The sequence below is a fragment of the Pan troglodytes genome, chromosome 5, assembly GCF_028858775.2.
Source record: "Pan troglodytes isolate AG18354 chromosome 5, NHGRI_mPanTro3-v2.0_pri, whole genome shotgun sequence".
In the NCBI taxonomy this organism is placed as follows: Eukaryota; Metazoa; Chordata; class Mammalia; order Primates; family Hominidae; genus Pan; species Pan troglodytes.
In genome coordinates this window covers 87,201,524-87,224,215 of record NC_072403.2, presented here as the reverse complement: position 1 = coordinate 87,224,215, position 22,692 = coordinate 87,201,524, and the positions used below count along the sequence as shown (strand labels likewise).

The 22,692-nt window shown below is 37.5% G+C and overlaps 2 protein-coding genes and 1 long non-coding RNA gene across 7 annotated transcripts in view; 2 read left to right on the top strand and 1 right to left on the bottom strand.

Annotated features, from left to right (window-relative positions):
- TMEM30A (transmembrane protein 30A) overlaps positions 1–6,722 on the top strand; it is a 32,365-nt gene extending 25,643 nt beyond the window's left edge. For both annotated transcript variants that reach the window (XM_001143816.8, XM_054686057.1), the window contains 3 exons: positions 157–300; positions 662–868; positions 3,352–6,722. In XM_001143816.8, the coding sequence (XP_001143816.1) occupies positions 157–300; positions 662–868; positions 3,352–3,545 (545 nt within the window). In that variant the 3' untranslated portion in view covers positions 3,546–6,722. The remainder of the gene's footprint in view (positions 1–156; positions 301–661; positions 869–3,351) is intronic.
- LOC129144292 (uncharacterized) lies at positions 5,922–9,865 on the bottom strand. Its single transcript, XR_008548575.2, has 2 exons — positions 9,707–9,865; positions 5,922–8,279 (listed from the first exon to the last, which is right to left on the bottom strand). It is a non-coding gene; the product is annotated as an uncharacterized LOC129144292 (long non-coding RNA).
- A 63-nt stretch (positions 9,866–9,928) lies between these two features.
- On the top strand, positions 9,929–22,087 carry COX7A2 (cytochrome c oxidase subunit 7A2). 4 transcript variants are annotated; one of them, XM_016954744.3, is made up of 5 exons: positions 9,929–10,171; positions 16,014–16,170; positions 18,614–18,703; positions 19,494–19,578; positions 21,886–22,087. In XM_016954744.3, the coding sequence occupies exons 2-5, from the start codon at positions 16,057–16,059 to the stop codon at positions 21,942–21,944; spliced, it is 348 nt and encodes a 115-aa protein (XP_016810233.1). In that variant the 5' UTR covers positions 9,929–10,171; positions 16,014–16,056; the 3' UTR covers positions 21,945–22,087. The 4 variants fall into 4 exon arrangements, with proteins under 4 accessions (XP_016810233.1, XP_054541510.1, XP_054541511.1 ...); XM_054685535.2 differs by having other exon boundaries at positions 15,881–16,170; XM_054685536.2 differs by lacking the exon at positions 9,929–10,171 and adding an exon at positions 15,886–15,918.
- Positions 22,088–22,692: the final 605 nt, after the last annotated feature.

Sequence of the window (22,692 nt, the reverse complement as noted above, 5' to 3'; positions counted from 1 at the left end):
ATCCACATAAGAATAAAGAACAAATGTGAATCATATGCCTACTCTGTCACAACCACTTTTGGAAACAAACATCAGGTCCTTATTTCTCATAGAGTTAAGCAGATGCTATGAGTTTTCAAGAGATAGTTAGTAATGTCTTTCTTTGCTTGTGTTTAGATACATTAGAATTGTTTCTCATTGGCAATGATTCTTATCCTATACCTATCGCTTTGAAAAAGAAAGGTATTGCTTGGTGGACAGATAAAAATGTGAAATTCAGAAATCCCCCTGGAGGAGACAACCTGGAAGAACGATTTAAAGGTAAAACATTACTAATATCCCTTAAAAAATTAAACTAGGAGTTTTAATGAAGTATTTTAAATTTTCTATCTTCAGAATCTTAAAGTTTATGCTTTGAAAAACACAATTTTTCTTTCCTCAGCTTCATACCAAGTTAGGTAAATGTTCTAATGTACTAAAATTCTAAAGGAAATGTATACTTTTAATTATGAATTCAGTTTCTGTGATGTCTTAAAAGCATTTCAGCTATAATATTTTAAAATTGCAGCAAAGCTTCTTTTGAATAAACTCCTATTTATTATCCAAATTTATTTGTTTCTCCGCCACTTTAATTTCACAATGTAATATTTTGTCTCCTTATCCCTTCCCCACTCCTTTTAAGGTACAACAAAGCCTGTGAACTGGCTTAAACCAGTTTACATGCTGGATTCTGACCCAGATAATAATGGATTCATAAATGAGGATTTTATTGTTTGGATGCGTACTGCAGCATTACCTACTTTTCGCAAGTTGTATCGTCTTATAGAAAGGAAAAGTGATTTACATCCAACATTACCAGCTGGCCGATACTCTTTGAATGTCACATACAGTATCCTTTTTTGGCTGGGTATACAGATTCATAGAGCTTGAAAGGAGTCGAGTCCAACCTTATATCTGTTATGTGGCATGTTACCTTGTGCTTTAGTTTTGGTCTCTGCATTTTTACAAAAGTATGTGTGGTATATGTGAGAATGTATTTTTAAATTTACGTCTTCTAGAAATGTTTTGAATTCGCGTATACTTGGTACTGGGGTTTGAAGCATATTGTTTGGTAAAATTACTTAAAATGTAGTAGGTGCTTGTTTTATTAACAAGCTAGGTATTTTTACAAGGGAGATTGTAATTGGGCTTAATGTAAAGGCCAATGAGAGTACCTAAAATTGGGTGTTGAGTGGTACTGGGCTGTTTTAATATATATATTTTAGATATTAAAAATCAATGGATGTGTTAATTTGTATCAATGTAATTGTTCATAATTTTGATCTATTGGTAGTATCAAAACATTTTATTATTAGCTATATTGTTCCACATTAATAAGTTCATATTCAGTGCTGATAAATACATTTATTTCACTCTAACTATGTGTTAACACTGTGCTGAGTATTTTCCGCTCATTACTTAATTCAGGCAGCAGCATATCTCCCTATTATAGACCAGAATACAGGAATATCGAGCACTTAAGTAACTTAGCTGACTTTACACAGGTAATAATAAAGAGTTGAGGTTCATAACCAGGCTGTTGACTCCAAAGGCCATAATTTTACTCTCAGCTACCAACATAGCCTGTGTCTCAGCTAGTTCCCTCAGTTACACCAACCCATATCTGCATAGATGCAGTCTTTTTTAGGAGGGAAATACTCAGTAATTTCTTTTATTCTAACCAAAGTCTTTGCATCTTTTAATCTGGAGTCTATATTTTACATACACTGTGAGTGAAGAGATCTCTCAATATTAGAATCGTAAATGTTTGCTGATCTTTGCATTTTTATTTCCATAATCCAAATGAGTCATAATCCATATGGGTTTTGGTTTTAAAATGGATTAGTAAATGGTTAAATTAATAGACCCAATTTCAAAATAAGGTTTTTTTTTGAATTCTAGTCTCTTGATGTTGCACCTGAATACACAAGTAAATATGGCCTGCTATGGCAGGCTAAAAGTGACCAAGTTTTTGAAACTAAATCCACATTGGAGCAGTTTTGGATAGACAGACCCAGTTCAAGTGCTGGTAGAAAGAACATTATCCTGAGTAGATAGTCAAACTAGAGAGTAGCTCTGTTAAAATTAGCATCCAGAAAATCTCTAGAGAGTAAGGGCAAATTTAGCAACCTGTAGCCTAAGGCACAATGAAGGGAAGTCTGTGAAGCACTGAGGAATTTTTAGTTGATAGATGATTTCCATACAGGAATTCTGCAGCAGGGTCCCAGGTTTGAAAGAACTATCTAAAGGAATGCATGATATATGGCAGATTGAGAAGACTTGATAAGACAGGAATTTGGACCTGCAAAACATCAAGGGTTAATTATCAAAATTGGGCATAAGGTGGGAACTAAAGACTAGAATGATGGCAGAAGCCTGTTTCTTTAGGTTTGGGAGACTAGAGAGAGACTAGCATGGGTAATTTGATACTGTATCCCACAGAATGTTGGGTTAGCTAGAGGTCTTAAAATCATTCCTGCCTTAGTTTAGGGTTGATTTAAGAAGTTAGCAGAACTGAACCTGCCATTGGGAGTTAGGGACCCATAGGGACCCATCTGTGGGGATGGAGAGTTGAAGAAACTAGAGAAACAGATGGGGCCTAACCCTAGATTCAAAAGATGCTTTTGAAAAAGTTGTAAACTTTTTGCATGGAGACTTGGTTCTGTCTTCTTTGCTGCCTTACCTCTTGCAAAATTCTACAACTGGTCCATGTAGATAATTCATCTAGTACACTGGTGCCCTATTTCCTAAATCTTAACAGCCCACCCTTCACTTCCACTGTTAGCTATCAGCTGTGTCACAGAGTGAGTTTTGCCATTGCTCCAAATCAGCAAGTTAAAACTTTTTTATTACCATGCTTTTTGATCTTTTGCTCAGAGCCTTTTCATAGTCTCATAACTACACTCTTGATACATGTGTTCTTTGAGCTCATGGAGACTTCTAGTTGCTGATTTTTCCATTTTCTCCTGGTCTGTCAGTCTCCTTGTGTGGGCTTCATTGTTCACTTGAAGTATTTTTTTCACATTGCATTCCTTTGAGGCCTTTTGCCCCTTCCACGTAATGAAAGCAAAAGCACCCGAGAAACTACATAACCTTTACATTTATTTGTTTTGGCAAAATATTTTGGCTTTTACTACTAACATTTAATTTGCTAAATCAGTCTTTCAAGATAATACTTTGTGTGTGTGTGTGTGATTTAGAACGTAGGAGTAAGGTACCTGTATATCCTAGAATTACACAAATGAATTACCAACAATTAAATGGCAACTTTTAAAATTGTATTTTAAACATCAAGTAACCAGAGATGGAAAAATCTTCCTATACCCTCTTCAGATTACCCTGTACATTATTTTGATGGACGAAAACGGATGATCTTGAGCACTATTTCATGGATGGGAGGAAAAAATCCATTTTTGGGGATTGCTTACATCGCTGTTGGATCCATCTCCTTCCTTCTGGGAGTTGTACTGCTAGTAATTAATCATAAATATAGAAACAGTAGTAATACAGCTGACATTACCATTTAATTTTATATTATGAAAGCAAATCATCTGCATGTGCATCAAGGCCAGTCCTATTCAACCTAGCTTTCGAATGCTGATGTCTGGTTAGTATGTCATTTTGAAGTTGGCACATAACTTTTCTAAAAAAAAGCAGTCTTTGTTGTTTGCTTCTTCCCTACGGATGACTTCTAAAAATATATGACGGGTATAAAAAAATTAGCTATATTGATCATATCAACACTGTAACTGCTGAAATGGCATTCTAATGTTTGCTTTTTATTCGGACAGGCCACATGATGCATAGAGCCTCTTTCATGTGACTTGTGTCTACTGCTTAAATCTTTATGCTGTGTTGATGATATTATATTGACATATGATGCTGTATATGTGTATGTATTTTGTGGAGAAAGGGATTACAAGATGTATGAGTATAATGACTTGCTAACCTTTCAGGATTCAGAGAAAGATGAAGAAAGACCATATCTAAATAATACACTTCATCATTTTCATGTGTATAAATGCTTAAAGTACCATCTTTGTTGAGGTGGTTCATGTATCCAGTTTATCCAGTACAGTTATTTGTCAAGCTTAGCTTTGATTTCAAAGGACACGCTTACCTTGTCTGGCATAAGAATTAATGCTCATGTCTGCAGTGGTTGGGTAGGTCCTGCTTAGGAGAATTTAAAAATTCCTCTTTCCGTTTGGTTGAATGTTGCAGTCAGGAACCCCAACTCACTTGGAATGTTTTTATATGTAATCATTTCCCTTGAAGCTTATACTTTATAAGGGAAGAAAGAATTCAGGTGATACGGGAAAACTGCTTGGCAGACCTTCATCTTCTGCCTCAACTGTAAACCACATGTAAATGCTTAATGGAGACTGTTTTCATTCTTGTGATATTTAACATTCAGAAAATTACTTCAGCTTTGGAAATACTCAGGCTGTTTTTATTTTGCAGGTAAGTGTTTTAAGTACTAATATTCCAGAAATTTTTGAAAGCAGTAACCTTAATTTCCTATGTATTTCATTCCACTTTTGCATATAGGTCAAATAGCAATGTGTATGCACATTCTCTTTAGTTAAGGCACCAATTGTTTTGGTTGGTTTTCCTAAGACATACTTTAAAAAGATGTTCTATAAATTTCCTAATTAAATTATGGGGATTTTGGAGTATGTACATGATAAATTATAATATGTATATGGTTGAAGTTATTTTATTTTTTACTAATGAATTATTTTAATATTCCTTATTGAATAAATGCTGTAACTTGTTTGCTATGGAACTTATTCTTAAAGTTCTAGTTAAAAATAATTTTTCCACATGCATGAAAATATGTATTAATCAGAGGTGGCTTAATTACATTGAAATTGCTTTTTTGTTGTTGTTGTTGTTTTTACTGAAATAACTCATGTTTGTGTAGAAGAATGCCTGTTTACTCAGAGTTTATATTTTCCTTCAGTTATATTTTAAATCAAAAGGTCTGGGTAATGTATACTTTCTATTAATATATACTTTTTTAAAAAAACAAAAAACAATGTAATGGTTAATAGTAGAAATGTGCCACACTTTTCAAGTTTTATATAACATATGAAATTCAGTTAAAAGAATGTGTGTTTCATAATGACTTTTAACTGGTAAAAATATTACTTGCACGAAGTACTTGATGTATGGTTATCCTGAAATTTCGGAGTATTTGGTGTGTTCTTTGTCTAAAAATAGTCTGTTTTGTCAGTCCTTCAGAATGTTATTTATTCTGAAGATTGTCCCTCTTGCACTTGGCAGTTTATTTTCTGGGATACATTGTTGGGGGAGAGGGGTTTCTGCCACTCTTTCCAGATTGAGTCTGTGCTGTTTAAGGAGGACTACCATCCTGCAACTCTTTTTCTAATTGGGGCACAGAGGATGTCGCTAAAGAAAAGTTGAAGAGCCCTTTCAGCACTTTCTTATCTGTGGAGAAGATGGAATCTTAAAATACATTTGGAGTTTTATCTGTTTTACAAGTCCATTGATGGCCTAAGTTCCTCCTGTTTTCTGCTGTTTGATCTCTAAGGAACTCCTGTTGCTAAATATGAAGAGTATGGAACATTCATATGGTCTCTGTGAAGCATGGGGGGAGGGAAGACATTTCTTTTTCTTATAGGCTTTATGCTCAAATGTCATAGTCTCCTTTCAAAGAATTGTCTTGCATTTTAAATGCACCCAGCTTAAGTAGAAGACATTGAAGGATGCATTAATTTTCAGGAACTATTTTGAATTATGAAAAGATTCCCAATTGAAAAAATTATTCAACAAGTAAAAGCTAAGAAATTTCATTGAAATCATAAGGCAGTTTAAGCATAAATTGATAAAAATAGCTGTGTACTACTAATTAATAGAAAATCATTCAACCAAGAGAAGAGTCAAGTGAATATCATTTGTTTATTGGCTAGTGAGTTTCTTTGTAACGTTGATTTTATTAAATGATAATATTCGGTTAGTATGTCCTATGTTAATAAAAATGAACAAAATTAATTTTGCTATGTTTAGGTGTCTTGATAAAATAACAATGCTCCAGTGTTGTTGCTTACATTTAGCACTAAATTTTAACACAGGGTCAGTGAGTCCAGGTTTTAACTTCTTCATGCCTGGATGGGATAAAATGTAATTCATTGTTAAATTAATTCGTATTTGTATTTATTAATCACTGTGACAACATTAACCATTTGTTCTTACCAGGAAGTGGTCAGATTATCATCTGAGTTACAGTTAGACTGGCTAAGTTTGGTATTAGATCAAGGGGAATGTCCAGTAAACAGAGAGGTAAGCATGATGAAAATAATGAAGTGGGGTACACAGGAAAAACCTGACTAGTGAGGAGGAGCAGCTGAGAGATAGGGTCAGTGAATGTGGTTCAGCCTGCTACCTCTCCTGTCTTCATAGAACCATTGCCTTAGAATTATTGTATGTCACGTTTTTTGTTGGTTAAGCTGTAAAGTTTTGTTCTTTGCGAACATGGGTATTTTGAGGGGAGGGTGGAGGGAGTAGGGAAGTGGTCCTTTTACAAGAATTTTGATGCATAAGTGTCTATTGTAGGGTTTGGATGATCTAGTACAGTGTTTTAGAACCCCTTTTTATCCCATGCACCATTCAGTAAGCATAAAAATCACAATTCTGCTAATGTCATTTGGAACTTCAAAATAAATATCTTGTCTAAAAACAAATCAGACCGTGGTGGCCTTATTTCCTTTTATATATCTATAAAATTTATCAAAGTAACGTGTACACAGTTTTAAAAAATAAAATAGTAAGTTCTAAAGGCTTTATGATAAAAAATAGTAGTCCCTGCCTGAACTTTCCTTCCCTCCCAGAGGCAATCACTGTGACTCCAAAAGTTGTTTCTTCTTTTACCTTAGTGTATCTAAATAGTATGGCTATTCTGTTGCTTGATATAACAATTTTAGACATTATTGTTACATGATGTTACATGATGTTACATGATTTAGCTCTCTAACACACATACTTTGCCTTCTATTATGTAGTTATAATATTTAGTAAATGCATTAGCTGTTATTTAAGTATGACTGTATAAATATTTTATACCCTAGGGCAAATGTAATATGATTTTCTTTTGCATAATTTTATTTTTCCTGGAATTAATAATTGCCTCATTTAAAACATTTACATAACTTTCTACAAATTTACCTTAAAAATTTTCCAATTTCTCTGTCAGGTCTGTCATGTTCCCATCACTAGTTTGAAAGGTTTTTGTACCCAAATATCAGATAATGTCCCTGTTTTTAACTAGAGATGTCTCTGCTGCAGTTGTCCTTCTGTGCCAGTCTGTATGGTTGCTCTCTTGGCCTACTATATGGTGATGATCCCATGACCTCCCTTTGTCATCCTGTGTTGGACTTCCCATTTCCTAGTTTACTTTGTTTACTAGAGCACTTCCTAAAACACTTATAGCTTGCTAAGAAATAGTATATGAAAGTTAAATGTTTTGAGTTCTTAAATGTCTGAAACAGCCTTTTTCCACCCTCACATTTCATTGATAGTTTGACTAGACATACAATTTTAAATTAAAAATAAGCTGCTCTCAGCGTCTTAAAGGCATTGCTCCACTCTTGTCTAGCTTCCATCGTTACTTTTGAGAAATTTGAACATATCTTAGTCAGATGTTGGACTTCTCCCAGATTGGTGCTTAATTTTCTTCTCTTTTTCTCCAGTTGTTTCGATGCTATTATCTCTGTTCTTTCTAGGAAAATTACTTAATTTGATCTTGCAACATTATCTTCCTTGTATTGAATTTGTAGCACATTTCTAAAAATATTTTAATTTCTGGAACTTCTTTCATTTTATTTTGTTTCCAAAATATCCTACTTAGTTCATAGATATCTTATTTTTCTGAGGATATATATATATATATATGTATTACTACTTTTATTGCTCTATTAACACCAAAGTTTATTTGTTGCTATTTGTAATTTGTTTTTTCTCTTGTTCATATAGGCGAATTTCCTGTTATTTCTGGCTAGTCTTGGCAATATATGAGTAGACTCCAAAACACTATTTGAAAGCTCTGTGTTTGTGGGCAGTGCTTCAAGGGGTCTAGGGAGGTTCTATTACTTACTGCTTTTAACTCTGCTTCTTCCTTGTCCTCCATCTCACCTCCTGATTTCCACTTCACACATACTTCCTTGTATCTGTCCCTCCCCATATTTCTTCCACTTAATTGTCTCCCATTTACTTCTCCAGGTAAAAATTCTCTGGTGTTCTACCTGTGAGAGACAGTGATGGAAGTGAGAGATCATATTTTTATGGCTAAGGGGTAGGGCAGAGGACTTTGGGGATCAGGCCATTCTGTTGTATATGCTTTCAACCAGTCATTTTCAGGCCTGTCCCTGCCTCCACTCTTTGCTGTAACTTTCACCTCCAAATCTGAGCTTCTCAGGGGTTGTGGAATCAATCAGCATGCTTCCCACTGGTATCTGCCTTGTAGTCCCTCTAGATTGCAGCTTTCTCTGTTCAGCTCAGTCATATTCCATCTGCTTTCAGTTTTCCACAAATTTGTTGAAATCATTTGTTGCTGCCTCCTCTCTATTCAAATTTTGGGCTCATATCTTTTTTAAAATTGTTTTTCAGATTATCATATGGTAAATTTTACTTCTGGTAGCATAGTTTTGTGAGTTTTAACACCAGAGATAAAGAAAAGTACCATCACTCCCCAAATAACTCCTTATACTATCCCTTTGTAGTCATTCTCCCTTCCCCCCACTCATAACCCACAATTTGTTTTCTATCCCCATAGTTTTATCTTCTAGAAAGTTCTAAATAGAATAAATGCCATATGTAACCTTTGAAACAGCCTTCTTTTCTTTAGCATAATGCCTCTGAGATTGATCTAAGATGATGAGTCTTATCAATAATTTTTCTCATATTTTAAAAATTTCTTTCATTTTACTGTAGTGGGATGGAGGAGAGACAAGCTCGTGGGGCCAATCCGCTATCTTAAATCAGAAACACCTTGAAGCAAATATACCCTTCACCTTTTGGTGATTTTATAATGTTTTTTTAAAAATCTTAAAAGATAAACTTGTTATGTACTTTAAGTGGTATTAATAGGAGCTTGTCTGTTTGTATATCACAAGCTTTTCTATCCAGGGTAATGTGGAAAAAGATTGAACTCCCCTTACATCCCTTTCAAGTTTGTTATGTCACTTTGTTTCAAGCACAGAATTGCAGACAATAGCTTTATAAATTTTTGTCAAATTGCTGTATCAGTGGTGTAAAATAACCCCAGGTTATGTTGTCTTTCCTTTTCACAACAAATTTTGTGAAACAGTATGTCCTTTATATTTTCTTATCATCTTCAACTTCAGTCAGGGTCAGGTTTTCACCTCAAGATTACATCGTTTGTACTCTGTTGAATGTCACCTGTGTCTGAAAGTTTCAGTAGAAAGAGTATGGGTTTCAGGAGTAGGCTGATACGGCTCCTATACTTACAAACTGTACCTTGCAATTGCTTAAATCTTCTAAGCCATTTACCTTTCCTTGTCTGTAAAATAGGGATTTCAATACCCATTTGACAGATTTTGTTTTGAGCAATAAGGAAAGTGACAGTTAAAAAGCATTTAGCACAAAGCATAGAAAAATAGATATTCAATGAACAATTCCCATTCTTTTCTGTCAGATCAAGTGAACTCACCCTTATATTGATCTTTTTGCTCCATTTGATAGGCATTTTCCTTCCCTCTCCATCTTTAGCATGTGGCTTCTGTGAATGACTCCTGATTTTTTTCCCCTTATCTGTTCCTTAGTCTCCTTTGTATATTCCTTAATGTTGGGAGTTCTTTGAGATTATGTTCTGTGCCTTTAAGTTACACATTCTCCCTGAACAATCTTAAGTACCTTATTATTCCGTTGTCTTAACACTGACTGACTTCTCTATCTTTTCTTGTGCCTTGACATCTGTCTTGAGCTCTAGATTTTTCATTATTAATCTCTTGAGAAATGAAGGTTAATAATGAATTAACCTAAGTTAATAAGGCCCAAGCAGCAATCATTCCACACAAGCCTGGGTTTAATAAGGTCAAAACAGGAAAAATCTCACACCAACCTGAGATTTCTTACATTCCTCATTACTGTGAATGGTATAGCCAACCACCTTGAGGTAAGCCAGAAACCCTAGCTCTCTTCTCCAGCTGCCCAACCTAATCACTGATTTTTGAATGTTCTTCCTTTTAGTTGGGTCTCTCATCCCTCCCCTTATCTACATCTCTCTTGATGATTTAGTTTAGGTTTTTCTTCCTCCTTGGATTACTATGAGAGCTTTCTGACAGACTCTCTGACCCTAATAACTCATGCCCAATCCAGCCTTTCATTACTAGAATGATCTTGAAATAGAGCTCCGATTTTAACAGTTTGCTACTTGAACCTCTAAGTAGCCCTTCGAGTTGTTTAATTCATCACTGAAATCAGCCTTCCACTGTTACCTCATTCTTCATTTGTTCTGCAAATCAAACCATTTGCAATTCCCCAAGACATTTGGCCACCCTGTCTTCTTTGCCTTTGCAAATGTTATAGCTTTTGCCTAGATTTTTCTTCTTACCCAACCTTTCTTCCCATAATAGTAAATATTTATTGAGTTATTTTAACAGCCACCCAATCATGATGAATACTGTTATCTCCATTTTAAAGACAAGAGAAACTGAGGTATAAATAGATTATGTATCTTACCTTCAGTCATGTCACTACCACTAAATGGCAGATTCAGGATCTGTCTGCCTTCCAAGTTCTTAACAACAATATATTTTTTTTCTCTTTTCACTCCATCTAGGCCTCTGTTTTTGCAGTTCTGCAGCACATCAACGCCTGATTCCAAATTCAGATTGTTAATCATGTTCTTGTCCTACATCTGGAATGACTTAATTTCTGCTCCATTTATTCTACCAGACCTTGCCAAAATTTTTTTGTTTTTTGAGACGGAGTCTCACTCTGTCACCAGGCCAGAGTGCAGTGGTGTGATCTCGGCTCACTGCAACCTCCGCCTCCCAGGTTCAAGCGATTCTCCTGCCTCAGCCTCCCGAGTAGCTGGGACTACAGGCTAATTTTTGTATTTTTAGTAGAGACGGGGTTTCACCATGTTGGCCAGGATGGTCTCGATCTCTTGACCTCGTGATCTGCCCGCCTCGGCCTCCCAAAGTGCTGGGATTACAGGGGTGGGGCTATAATCCGTGCCCGGCCCAAAATTCTGTCTTTTTACAACCTTAGCCCACTAGTTTCTTTGAATTTCCCATACAACTTTTGTTGTACCAGTCATCTGGAGAGTCATTTATGTCTGCATCAAATTTACTGTTATGTATGATATTCCTAATTAGATTATATTCTCCAGAAGGTCAGAGACTTTAAAACAATATTCCCTTGCGTGTATTACAAAGTGTTACATTCATAGTAGGTAGCCGGTAATTATTGTTCAATGGGGAATGACTCATGTTCATGTTGATGAAAAGAGTCAAACTAAAATATTTTAAGAGATTTATTCTGAGCCAAATATGAGTGGCACAGCCCTCAGGAGATCCTGGGAACATGTGCCCAAGGTGGTTGGGATACAGCTTGGTTTTATATATTTTTGGGAGGCATGAGACATCAATCAAATACATTTAAGAAATACATTGGTTTGGTTCAGAAAGGCGGGACAACTCAAAGCGGGGGACTTCCAGGCTATAGGTAAATTTAAACATTTTCTGGTTGACAACTGATTGAGTTTATCTGAAGATCTGGGATCAATAGAAAAGAAATGTTTAGGTTAAGATAAAGGATGTGGAGACTTAAGTTTTATTGTGCAGAGGAAACTCTCAGCGGACTGCAGAGAGAGCAGGTTATAAAATGTGTCTTACCAGACTTAAAAGAGTGCCTGGCTCTTAGTTGATTATCTCCTGGATCTGGAAAGGGGAAAGGAGATTCTCTATAGAATGCGGATTTTTCCCACAAGAAACTTTGTAGGGCAATTTCAAGATATGGCAGAGAGACATGTTTTGGGGTAAAACATGTTGATTTTCTTCCTCCTTATGCCAGAGTCACATGGGAAAGTAAGTCATAATATACAGGGTTAAATAAAACCCATCTGATGAGAATTTGTGGTTTGTAGGGCAGGACTCCCCAGACCCTTTAGATATGAATTTGGGCAAGATAAAAAAAAAAAAATCAGAGATTAGTCCTCATTCATATGTTTTATGAAATTGTTTATCATAAGGACTTTAGAGTCAGAGAAAAAGATCATTAGGAGTTAGTCTAACTAAGTTTAATGATGAAAAGACTGAGGCTTGCAATTAAAGTATTTAATAATAAACTAATACAGCAACTAAGATAGCAACTGTTTCGTGATGTCCAAAAGTGACTCAGAATATGATAAAGTATAGAATTATATTGAAATGTTATCTTTTACCTAACCAGTAGTTTGTAACATTAAAGTTCACATGAAACTGTTCTATATTTTTATAAAATTGGAAGTGGATTAAGCATGGCTCTAGGATTAACAGATGTGTGTACACACACACACACAACCAAATCACACAAAACTATTCTGGCTTCCCTCTGTTTTTGTTACTTATCGATTCTATAGGCAGGATCAAAGTCAGGGTTATCTTGTCTGCTTTTTAAAGGGAAAAAAAGATTGGGTAACTGTCCTCTGGTAACTTTGCATCAGTAATTATGAGATATTTTCACTTAGTACTTTCGCATCTGATGTCCATCTTACTGACGAGACTTAAACCATGACCTACCTCAGGTTTCCCAGATATTTCCCACATATTCCCCCTGCCAATTTTGTTATACTGTTACAAAACCCTCCGGAGTAAGTATCTTCCGAAAGAACCATTTTCTAATTTTCTAACATTACAAAAGAGTAAGGATAAAAGAACCCCAAACTGATGTTTTGGAAAGCATTCTATTTTGAAAGTAACTTCTGGTTCAGAGGATGAATTTTAAAATGTGGTAATGTTTCTGGTGTGCCTGGGAAGATGCAATAAAGTTTGTTAGGTACGCAGGCAAATTTCAGTCATTTGTATGTCAGGATAATCACAACTTACAGAAAAGCAGCAAGAAGATAATGAATGAGGAACCCTGGGACTGAAAACATTTGGAGGGAGCACAAGTACTAAGACAGATGTTTTGAATTTTTATACTCAGTAGTCCATTCTTTTGTGCAGGATACAGTTCATTCATTTAACCAATGTATATTGAGCATTTTCTATGTGCCAATTACTATTCTAGATGCCAGGGATACATGAGTAAACACAACCGAGTTTAGAGCAGAGTCATATGATCCAACTTAAGTTCTTAAAAGAATCATTGCTGTGTGGAAGATAGTGGAAGAGTGGAAACAGGGAAACCCGTTAAAAAGGCTTTTGACATAATCTGAACAAGAGATGATGATGGCTTGGCCAATAGTAGTAGTACTGTTGGAGATAATGAGAAGTGGTTCAATTCAGATTATATTTTGAAGGTGCAGCCAATAGAAATTTTTAATAAATTGGTTTATAGAGTATGATAGAAAACAAAGTTTAAGGCTTGAAATAAGGAAAATTGCAGAGGAGAAAGTTGGGGAATAAGGAGTGGAAAGTAGAATTCAGTTTTGTTTGTAAGTTTGAGATGCGCATTAGCCATCTAGGTGGAGATGTCTCAAGTTAATGGGAAAGGCCAGGCGAGAGATAAGTGAGAGTTGTCAGCACATGAATAGTTTTTCTTTCCTAAAACAATTCTTTTTCTTCATACAATCTACAGGAAGTGGGAGTAGTAGTTCAATGTTAGATGAAATCACAAAATGGATGAATGTAGAAAAAAGGTGAGAAACTGAAATTTTAGAGGTTAAGAGGATAAGGATCCAGGAAAGGAAAGTAAAAGGGAGCAGCCACTAAAATAGGAGAACCACCGAAGGAGTACTATGGAAGCCACTTTAAGACCATGCTTCAAACTATCATATTCTTTCTTACATGTATGGTTTACCTCCAAATTAAAAAGTAAAAGTATATGGTGAGGGACGGATTAACTATGTTAAATGCTGCTAATAGATGGAGAAGGTGAAAATTGAGTTTGACAGTTTATTTAGCAACCTGGAAGCTATTGGTGATTCTAAACAAGAGCAGTAAAAGCCTGCCCAAAATGGGATCAAAAAAAGATTAGGAGGAGGAGAAGGAGAGACAAGTATAAAGAAATCTATAGGATGGTAACGGTAATCAAAGGAGTTTGTTCGTTTGTTTTTAATTTGGGAATGTGTTAATAGATGGAATGGTCCAGTAAAGGGGGAAATTGTACTGAATAACATGCATACAAGAATCTATGTCTACTTTAGGATCTATTTAATGTGAATTCATGGCTTTTTTTTTTTTTTTTTTGATATGAAGTCTCACTCTGTCGCCCAGGCTGGAGTGCAGTGGAGCGATCTTGGCTCACTGCAAGCTCCACCTTCTGGGTTCACGCCATTCTCCTGCCTCAACCTCCTGAGTAGCTGGGACTACAGGCGCCCGCCACCACGCCCGGCTTATTTTTTGTATTTTTAGTAGAGACAGGGTTTCACGGCTTTAGCCAAGATGGTCTGGATCTCCTGACCTCATGATCCGCCCGCCTCGGCCCCCCAAAGTACTGGGATTACAGGCGTGAGCCACTGCGCCTGGCCTCATGGCTCTTTTTGGACGGAGTCATAAGCTTCTTAGATCTGTCACCCAATGTAATTAATTGATGTATTGGTTAATACTGTCTTTAGCAGTGCTAGGGGATTGGTAAGAAATCCACATCATCTCTGCGCTTGGGAAATTTACAATCTAGAGTTGGCTAAGTGGAGAAAACATAAGAGAGCACATACAACTAACAAATTCAGATTATGGACAATGTACTTTAAAAACCCCCCACGCCCTAGCTATTGGCACGTGGTAATTTTGCCCAGAGTTTTGGTTACATGCATAATCCAGAGGGGTGTAGAAAACCAGGTCCTTTCAGTACCAATCTAAGGAAGACATGAATTGGGGTGTTTATAAACCTTGGTGAGGAAGAGAATTTTAACTGGGACTGGTAACTTGGTGGGCCCATTGACATACAGTAGATTGTGAAGAAGAAAACCCCAAGGATTATAAGGAATAGTTTTAATATTACTAATTTTTATCCTTTGCTGAACCTATGGGTTTCTTATTTGAAATGGCAATCAAATAATTTGTAAGAGTTTGTAGAAAGTGGAAAGATTATTGTAATACAGGGTAGATATTTGCATTTGTACATACTTGAGGGTAAGTACAAGAAATAAACACTTGTAATGGGGATTACTTAAGCAAAATGGATGACACCGACAGCCTTTCTGTACAACAAATAATTGCTGTGCTTCTCTACTCCAGTAATGAATGTAGTGCCCTGCTGGATCTGGGACAGCAAGACTTTTGAGTCCAGATTCGCCATCCCATTTCTTGTTCCCTAACGTTTCCTCAGAAGCGAGCGAGAGCCTCTTCCACAATTTGGGGACACTGTGGAAGAACTTCTTGCTTGGGGAGTTCTGCAGCAGTCGAAGGTACAAGAATATAAAAACTGGTATCTCGACACAGCTCTTACAGCATATTCTCAACACAAGGAACAGTAATGTGCCGCAGCAATTCCTTCGGTGGAAAAAACTGACTGTATCCGCGTAAGAGGAGTAATTCTTTTTTGAATTTTATGAGGCTTCAGAGCTGTATTTCGGCCAACCCAGTCTTTGTTCAGTTTCTAGCGGCTTCAAGGTTGCCCAGTTTTACGCCTTCTCGCTCAAAACAGACACTAGTTTTCTTTGATAGCCTGGTCTCACATTGACTTCATCTAAGCTTATTACATTCGTCTCATAAATCGTTTGCTTTTTCCCCAGCCTTAGCTCCAGGGACCAGCCTACTGAACATCGAAAAGGTCAGGAACGAGATCACGGGACTGAGACGGCGAGCCGGCTAGAGCGGGTAGAGCCGTACTGCCGCTCTAGTTTTTCTTTTGCTCTCTATGGTTAGGAGCGCAAGCCTCTCTTCGGCCCGGAAAGATTTAAGTTCGTGAATGCATACGCAAGACTCGGAGGTAGTTCCGGTTCCGGCGTGGCCATTTTCGTTGGTGGTGTTCAGTTGTGGCGGTTGCTGGTCAGTAACAGCCAAGATGCTGCGGAATCTGCTGGTGAGGAGCTTCTCATCTTGCATTCATGATGGGGGCGAGGGAGTGGAGAGGAGGCTGAGGCACCACGACAGAAAACCCTCACCTGGGAGGGGTGCAGAAGGCGGCTAATGAAGTCACCTTGATTCGTGTCCTTTTTCCCTGACCTTACATTCCCTTCCGTCTATTCCTCTCACCCCAGGCCGTTACTGGGTAGATGTAAGGAGTGGAGAGGCTGGGGAAGTGACCAGAGACTCGTGGGTTAGACTCGTCTTGAGTTCTTAGTCACCACCTCTAACCCTGTCGGTCATTGATGAGGTTAGTAGCTCCGATCTGAGTAAAACCAAGGCCCAGGTGGGGAGTGTCTGACACCCGGAAGCATCAAGCAGAAAGGTGTTCTTCTGGTACTGAAAGGTTTTAAGTTTCAATGGTTTTGAGCTTTGCGAGCTTGAAAAGGCAGTTTAAAAACCAAGCCATTCAATTTTGGGTGGAACTTTAGGAATAGTCATGGCTGAAGTGCAGTGTTATTTCCGTCAGGCGATTGTGCATTGTCCTTCACCCCTCCATCGACTTTGAGCATGTGAAATATTTCCCCAAATTTTGAAAAAGAAAAATGCGACAATGATTATTTTATTTTTTAAATTATTTAATGAAGTTTTGCTTCATTAAAATCAATGTAATTTTAGAAAATCGAGAGCATATTTGTTTCATTATTTAATTCAACTGGATATGTAGTGCATGTCTCTTCTTTAAAAGATGTATACCCTCTTTAAAATTTTTTAGGAAAAATGTAATGAGAGAAGCATTTTAATTGAGAAGGAATCATGCCAGTCTATTTGCTGTCAAGTAATAGGGTTTTTTTGTTGTTGTTGTTTTTATTTATTTATTTATTTTATTATTTTTTTTTTTTTGAGACGTAGTCTCACTCTGTTGCCCAGGCTGGAGTGCAATGGCACGATCTCGGCTCACTGCAATTTCCGTCTCCAGGTTCAAGCGATTCTGCTGCCTCAGCCTTCCAACTAGCTGGGATTACAGGCGCTCGCCACCAAGCCCTACTAATTTTTGTATTATTAATAGAGACGGGGTTTCACCATGTTGGCCAGGCTGGTCTCGGACCCTTGACCTCAAGTGATCCGCCCGCCTCAGCCTCCCAAAGCGCTGGGATTACTGGCATGAGCCACTGTGCACGGCCTTTTTTATTTTTTTATTTTTTATTTTTATTTTTTGAGTGGAGTTTCATTCTTATCGCCCAGGCTGGAGTGCAGTGGTGCAATCTCGGCTCACTGCAAACTCCGCCTCCTGGATTCAAGCGATTCTCCCGCCTCAGCCTCCTGAGTAGCTAGAATTTCAGGTGCGCACCACCACGCCCAGCTAATTTTTGTGTTTCTAGTAGAGACGGGGTTTTGCCATGTTGGCTAGGCCGGGTCTTGAACTCCTTACCTCAGGTGATCCACCCACCTTGGCCTCCCAAAGTACTGGGATTACAGGCGTGAGCCACCGCGCCTGGCCAAGTAACAGATTTTTTTTTTTTTGAGATGGAGTTTCACTCTTTTTGCCCAGTCTGTAGTGCAATGGGGCGATCTTGGCTCACCACAACCTCTGCCTCCCGGGTTCAAGCGATTCTCCTGCCTTAGCTTCCCGATTAGCTGGGATTACAGGCATGCACCACCATGCCCGGTTAATTTTGTATTTTTAGTAGAGACAGGGTTTCTCCATGTTGTTCAGGCTGGTCTTGAACTCCGGACTTCAAGTGATCTGCCTGCCTAGTAATAGAATTTTTTCTTTGAAACGGAGTTTCGCACTTGTTGCCCAGGCTGGAGTGCAATGGCGCGATCTCAGCTCACTGCAACCTCCACCTCCCAGGTTCAAGCAATTCTCCTGCCTCAGCCTCCCAAGTATCTGGGATTACAGGCATGTGCCACCTCGCCTGGCTAATTTTGTATTTTTAGTAGAGATGGGGTTTCTAATGTTGGTCAGAGTGGTCTTGAACTCCTGACTTCAGGTGATCCGCCCCCCTCCCCGGCCTCCCAAAGTGCTGGGATTACAGGTGTGAGTCACCGCGCCTGGCAGGTTTTTGATGATATGGCAGTATATTATGAAAATATTTGGGTTTGGTGTATTTTGGTTAAGCACTATTTTTGTAATATGTGTATGTCAATATGTTTGCATCAAGGATTATAAAATGCTACTGGTTCTGTTCAGGTAGAGATCATGATTTTATTTTTTGGTTAGAATCTATATGAATTGCTTCTTGAATATGTTATTTGGAGACTGCAGAATGTAATTCGAAGAGCAGAGGATGGATGACAAATTGAAAAACCTGGATGCTCTTGCATGACTTTGCTACTGACAAATCAGATATGCTTCAAGTCTCAATTTACCTTTTCTATAATATGAACGACTGAAAATAGTTGGTTTTGAAGGTTTCTTTAGGCTCTAAGTCTATTTAATAATATTTTCATTTTAGGCTCTTCGTCAGATTGGGCAGAGGACGATAAGCACTGCTTCCCGCAGGCATTTTAAAAATAAAGTTCCAGAGAAGCAAAAACTGTTCCAGGTACTGAAGTATTTTATAGGAGATTGTTACTTGTAATAATTAGATTACCAAAAGGTAAGAGTTGGGATAAACAAGTATGTGTATAAATTAGATCATATGACAATATAAACATTACAAAAAAAGTCAAGGACATGTACCATAGTGCTAATAGTGGTTGTCTCTTGGGGAAAGACTTGGTGGAGCAGAGCAATTTACCTTTATAAGTAGTTTGATTATGAGTGATTTTTGTTTTATTATGGTTTCTAGCTTTTCCTAAATAAAGCTTAAAGTGATTAAAAATAGTTGTATCATATATACCTAAAAATACAATACTTTATTGAACAGATGTACTAAATAGCTACTGTATGCTGGATTAGATGCTAGGGATACAATTTAGGGTTATAAACCAGAATCCCTTCTCCACTTTTTTAAGGGAAAAAAAGTTTCCTATGACTAAATCTAATGTGTGGCAATTATTGGTTCTTTTATATTTAAGTTATATTAAAGTTGTTGAGATCAGTGTGTATGTTTTATAGCTTTAATGTTTATATATTTGGAAAGACCGTCATTAATGGATCTCAAATTAACGGTGAAAGAAGAATGCTGACTTTTAGGAATTCTTATTTTAAAAGTAGTAGGAGTAGAGATGGAATAAAGAAAATTGTAGGTCTTTTAAATTTTAATACTTAAAATACTTTAATTCTAGGGATTTAAGGAGCTATATCATTTTATATGCCTGTTCTTTTGAAACTTAGTTGGAAATGAGTGAGACATTTATTATTGTCTTTTTTTTTTTTTTTTTTTAATCTAGGAGGATGATGAAATTCCACTGTATCTAAAGGGTGGGGTAGCTGATGCCCTCCTGTATAGAGCCACCATGATTCTTACAGTTGGTGGTAAGGCCTTTGGAATGTTTGAAGGTTTATAGAAAAGTAATAGTAATGATAACTGATAACTTTATTGCTTTTGCTATGCCAGTATTTTAATGCAGGCAGTTTGTCTCCAGAATTTGATATCTTACTATATCTCATAATGATTCAAGAGGGTGACTGATACATACTGTATAAGAGCATTGTGATGTCTTCTTTTTTTTTTGAAATGGAGTTTTGCTCCTGTTGCCCAGGCTGGATTGCAATGGCACGATCTCGGCTCACTGCAACCTCTGCCTCCCGGGTTCAAGCGATTCTCCTGCCTCAGCCTCCCGAGTAGCTGGGATTACAGGCGTGCGCCACCATGCCTGGCTAATTTTGTAGTTTTAGTAGAGATGGAGTTTCTCCAAGTTGGTCAGGCTGGTCTTGAACTCCTGACCTCAGGTGATCTGCCCGCCACAGCCTCCCAAAGTGTTGGGATTACAGGCATGAGCCACTGCGCCCGGCCTTGATGTCTTAATAAAAAAATAACACCAATAAGATTTGATGATTATGTTGTGATAGAGTTGGCTTTCTGAGTCCCATTGATGGCAGTGAAGGCTATATTTCAGTCAAAAACATCCATTATATCCCACCTCTTATAGCAAGGGCTTTAAAACATTTTGACTGTGATGCAAAATAAAAGCACACTTTACATCTAAACTTTGTACAGACATATTTGTGACTAAAACAAAATTTGTACGGAACAATACTTCCACTGGAAGGTAAAGAGAAGGGATGCTATATTTGAGTGATTATTTTGTGCCTATCATATTCATAGGAATGCCACATACTTGGATTTCTGTGAGTCTTGCATGAAGTCTATAATATGTCCTCATTTTAAAGATGAAGAAATCATATTAATTACCTGTTTGGGAAACTCTACTCTCACACCACAACAATCAACATGGAAGATCTCTGTTGCCAAATGTGTGGGGGTTTTTCCCTGCACACCAAGTAATGGACACCCGCTAGGTGTCCTCCAGTTCAGTTTCCACACTATCTACTGGGAGATAGCATCAGATTCCACAGGTTGATGGCACAAGACTGTCCCCTCCTTCCCACCAGTTGCAAGTTTGGGTCTTCGGAACTTCTGACTGACTGGCTTTAAGTTGGGGTTCCCACAATCTCCTCGTTGGGGAAACACATTTACCAGTTTATTATAAAAGGTATAGGCTGGGCATGGTGGCTCATGCCTGTAATCCCAGCACTTTGGGAGGCTGAGGCTGGCAGATCACCTGAGGTCAGGAGTTCAAGACTAGCCTGGCCCACATGGTGAAACCCTGTCTGTACTAAAAACACAAAAATGAGTCGGGTGTGATGGCACACACTTGCAATCCCAGCTACTCGTGAAGCTGAGGCAGGAAGATTGCTTGAACTGGTAGGCGGAGGTTGCAGTGAGCTCAGATTGTGCCACTGCACTCCAGCCTGGGCGACAGAGGGAGACTCCATCTCAAAAAAAAGAAAAAAAAAGATAAAGCCCTAAATTCCTTTTGGCCAATGTGACATTTCTTAGACATTCTGGTAAGTAGTTTTTAAAATGAAATTCCAGTTATCAGCTTTTTTTTTTTTTTTTTTTTTTTTTTTTGAGGTGGAGTTTCGCTCTTGTTGCCCAGGCTGGAGTGCAATGGCGCGATCTCGGCTTACCGCAACCTCTGCCTCCCAGGTTCAAGCAATTCTGCCTCAGCCTCCCAAGTAGCTGGGATTACAGGCATGCACCACCACGCCTGGCTAATTTTGTATTTTAGTAGAGACAGGGTTTCTCCATGTTGAGGCTGGTCTCGAACTCCTGACCTCAGGTGATCCGCCCACCTCGGCCTCCCAAAGTGCTGGGATTACAGGTGTCAGCAACTATGCCCGGCCCAGTTATCAGCTATTTTTTATATTACATTTGATTACTTTAAAATTATATCACTCTTTTTTTTTACATTCACTTTAGGGAAGGCTTGCATATTTTGAACTCTTTTTTTCTTTGGCATTTAATCATCCTTAGCATTTGTCAGGCAGTCTTGGGTTAATATGGAAATAACCTTTGTATACGTTCTTAATCTTATTTTTAAAAATTTTTGCATTTTATGTTGACGAATATTGTGCCACACTTTCTATATTAAAACTAGATTAAATATATTTTACATATATTTATTTAAAATTTTTCCAGCACCTATCAAAATACTTTTTTGTGTTCCAATTAAGGTAGTCTTAATGCAAACTTACAACTTTTGAACTGGAATATTAAATTTATACACTTAGATCTTAGAATTTCTGGTTAAGTTCTTTTTTGTTTTTTATTTTTAGGAGCAGCATATGCCATATATGAGCTGGCTGTGGCTTCATTTCCCAAGAAGCAGGAGTGACTTCAGTCATCCCAGCAATCACTTGGTTCAGTTTCATTCAGCTCTCTATGGACCAGTAATCTGATAAATAACCAAGCTCTTCTTTGGGGATCAATATTTATTGACTTGTAGTAACTGCCACCAATAAAGCAGTCTTTACCATGCTTTGTCTGATTTTATCACTTTATGCCAATAATTTCAACTTTTGGTCAGCCTTGTAAATCTTAGGTAAGGATCAAAGAAATGATTCTTTTGCCACTAAACTTGTGAAAGCAACATTATTGTGATATTATTTTAGTGAAATTTTACTTCTAACAGCTCAAAATTAGTCTCAACTTCTGTCTCAACTTGCCGTTTGAATGCATATTGCTTTTTCCCCCTACCCACTCCAGTATATCTTGGAATATGCTAGAACCCGGGGGTAGTGGAAGCAGATTATCTTTGGCTCCTGGGGTCTATATTTCTTTTTTTTTTTTTTTTCTCAGCTATGTGAGAGTATGCTTAAATATTGGATATATCCCACAGCTTAGAATTAGGCTTTAGTAGAATGGCTTTGTAAGATATTTCAGTATTTGTTTTTTTCTACACTCCGAGTGGGTTCAGGTAGGTTTCTCTCATCAGGAACCAACCAAAGCAGGACAGTTCCTGGGCTCCCCAGCTATCATCTAATGGACCCACAACTGTTTAACCTAAACAGTAGTTAGGTGCTTAATAAATGGTAGCCATAATAGGCTGCTCATAATAGGAATGTTTCAAAAAGGTCTATTTA

Coding starts and splice junctions, on each gene's coding strand:
- COX7A2 (XM_016954744.3), top strand. CDS start 16,057: ATGCATACGCAAGACTCGGAGGTAGTTCCGGTTCCGGCGTGGCCATTT. Junction 18,704..19,493: donor AGAAGCAAAAACTGTTCCAG/GTACTGAAGTAT, acceptor TTTTTAATCTAG/GAGGATGATGAAATTCCACT. Junction 19,579..21,885: donor CATGATTCTTACAGTTGGTG/GTAAGGCCTTTG, acceptor TTTTATTTTTAG/GAGCAGCATATGCCATATAT.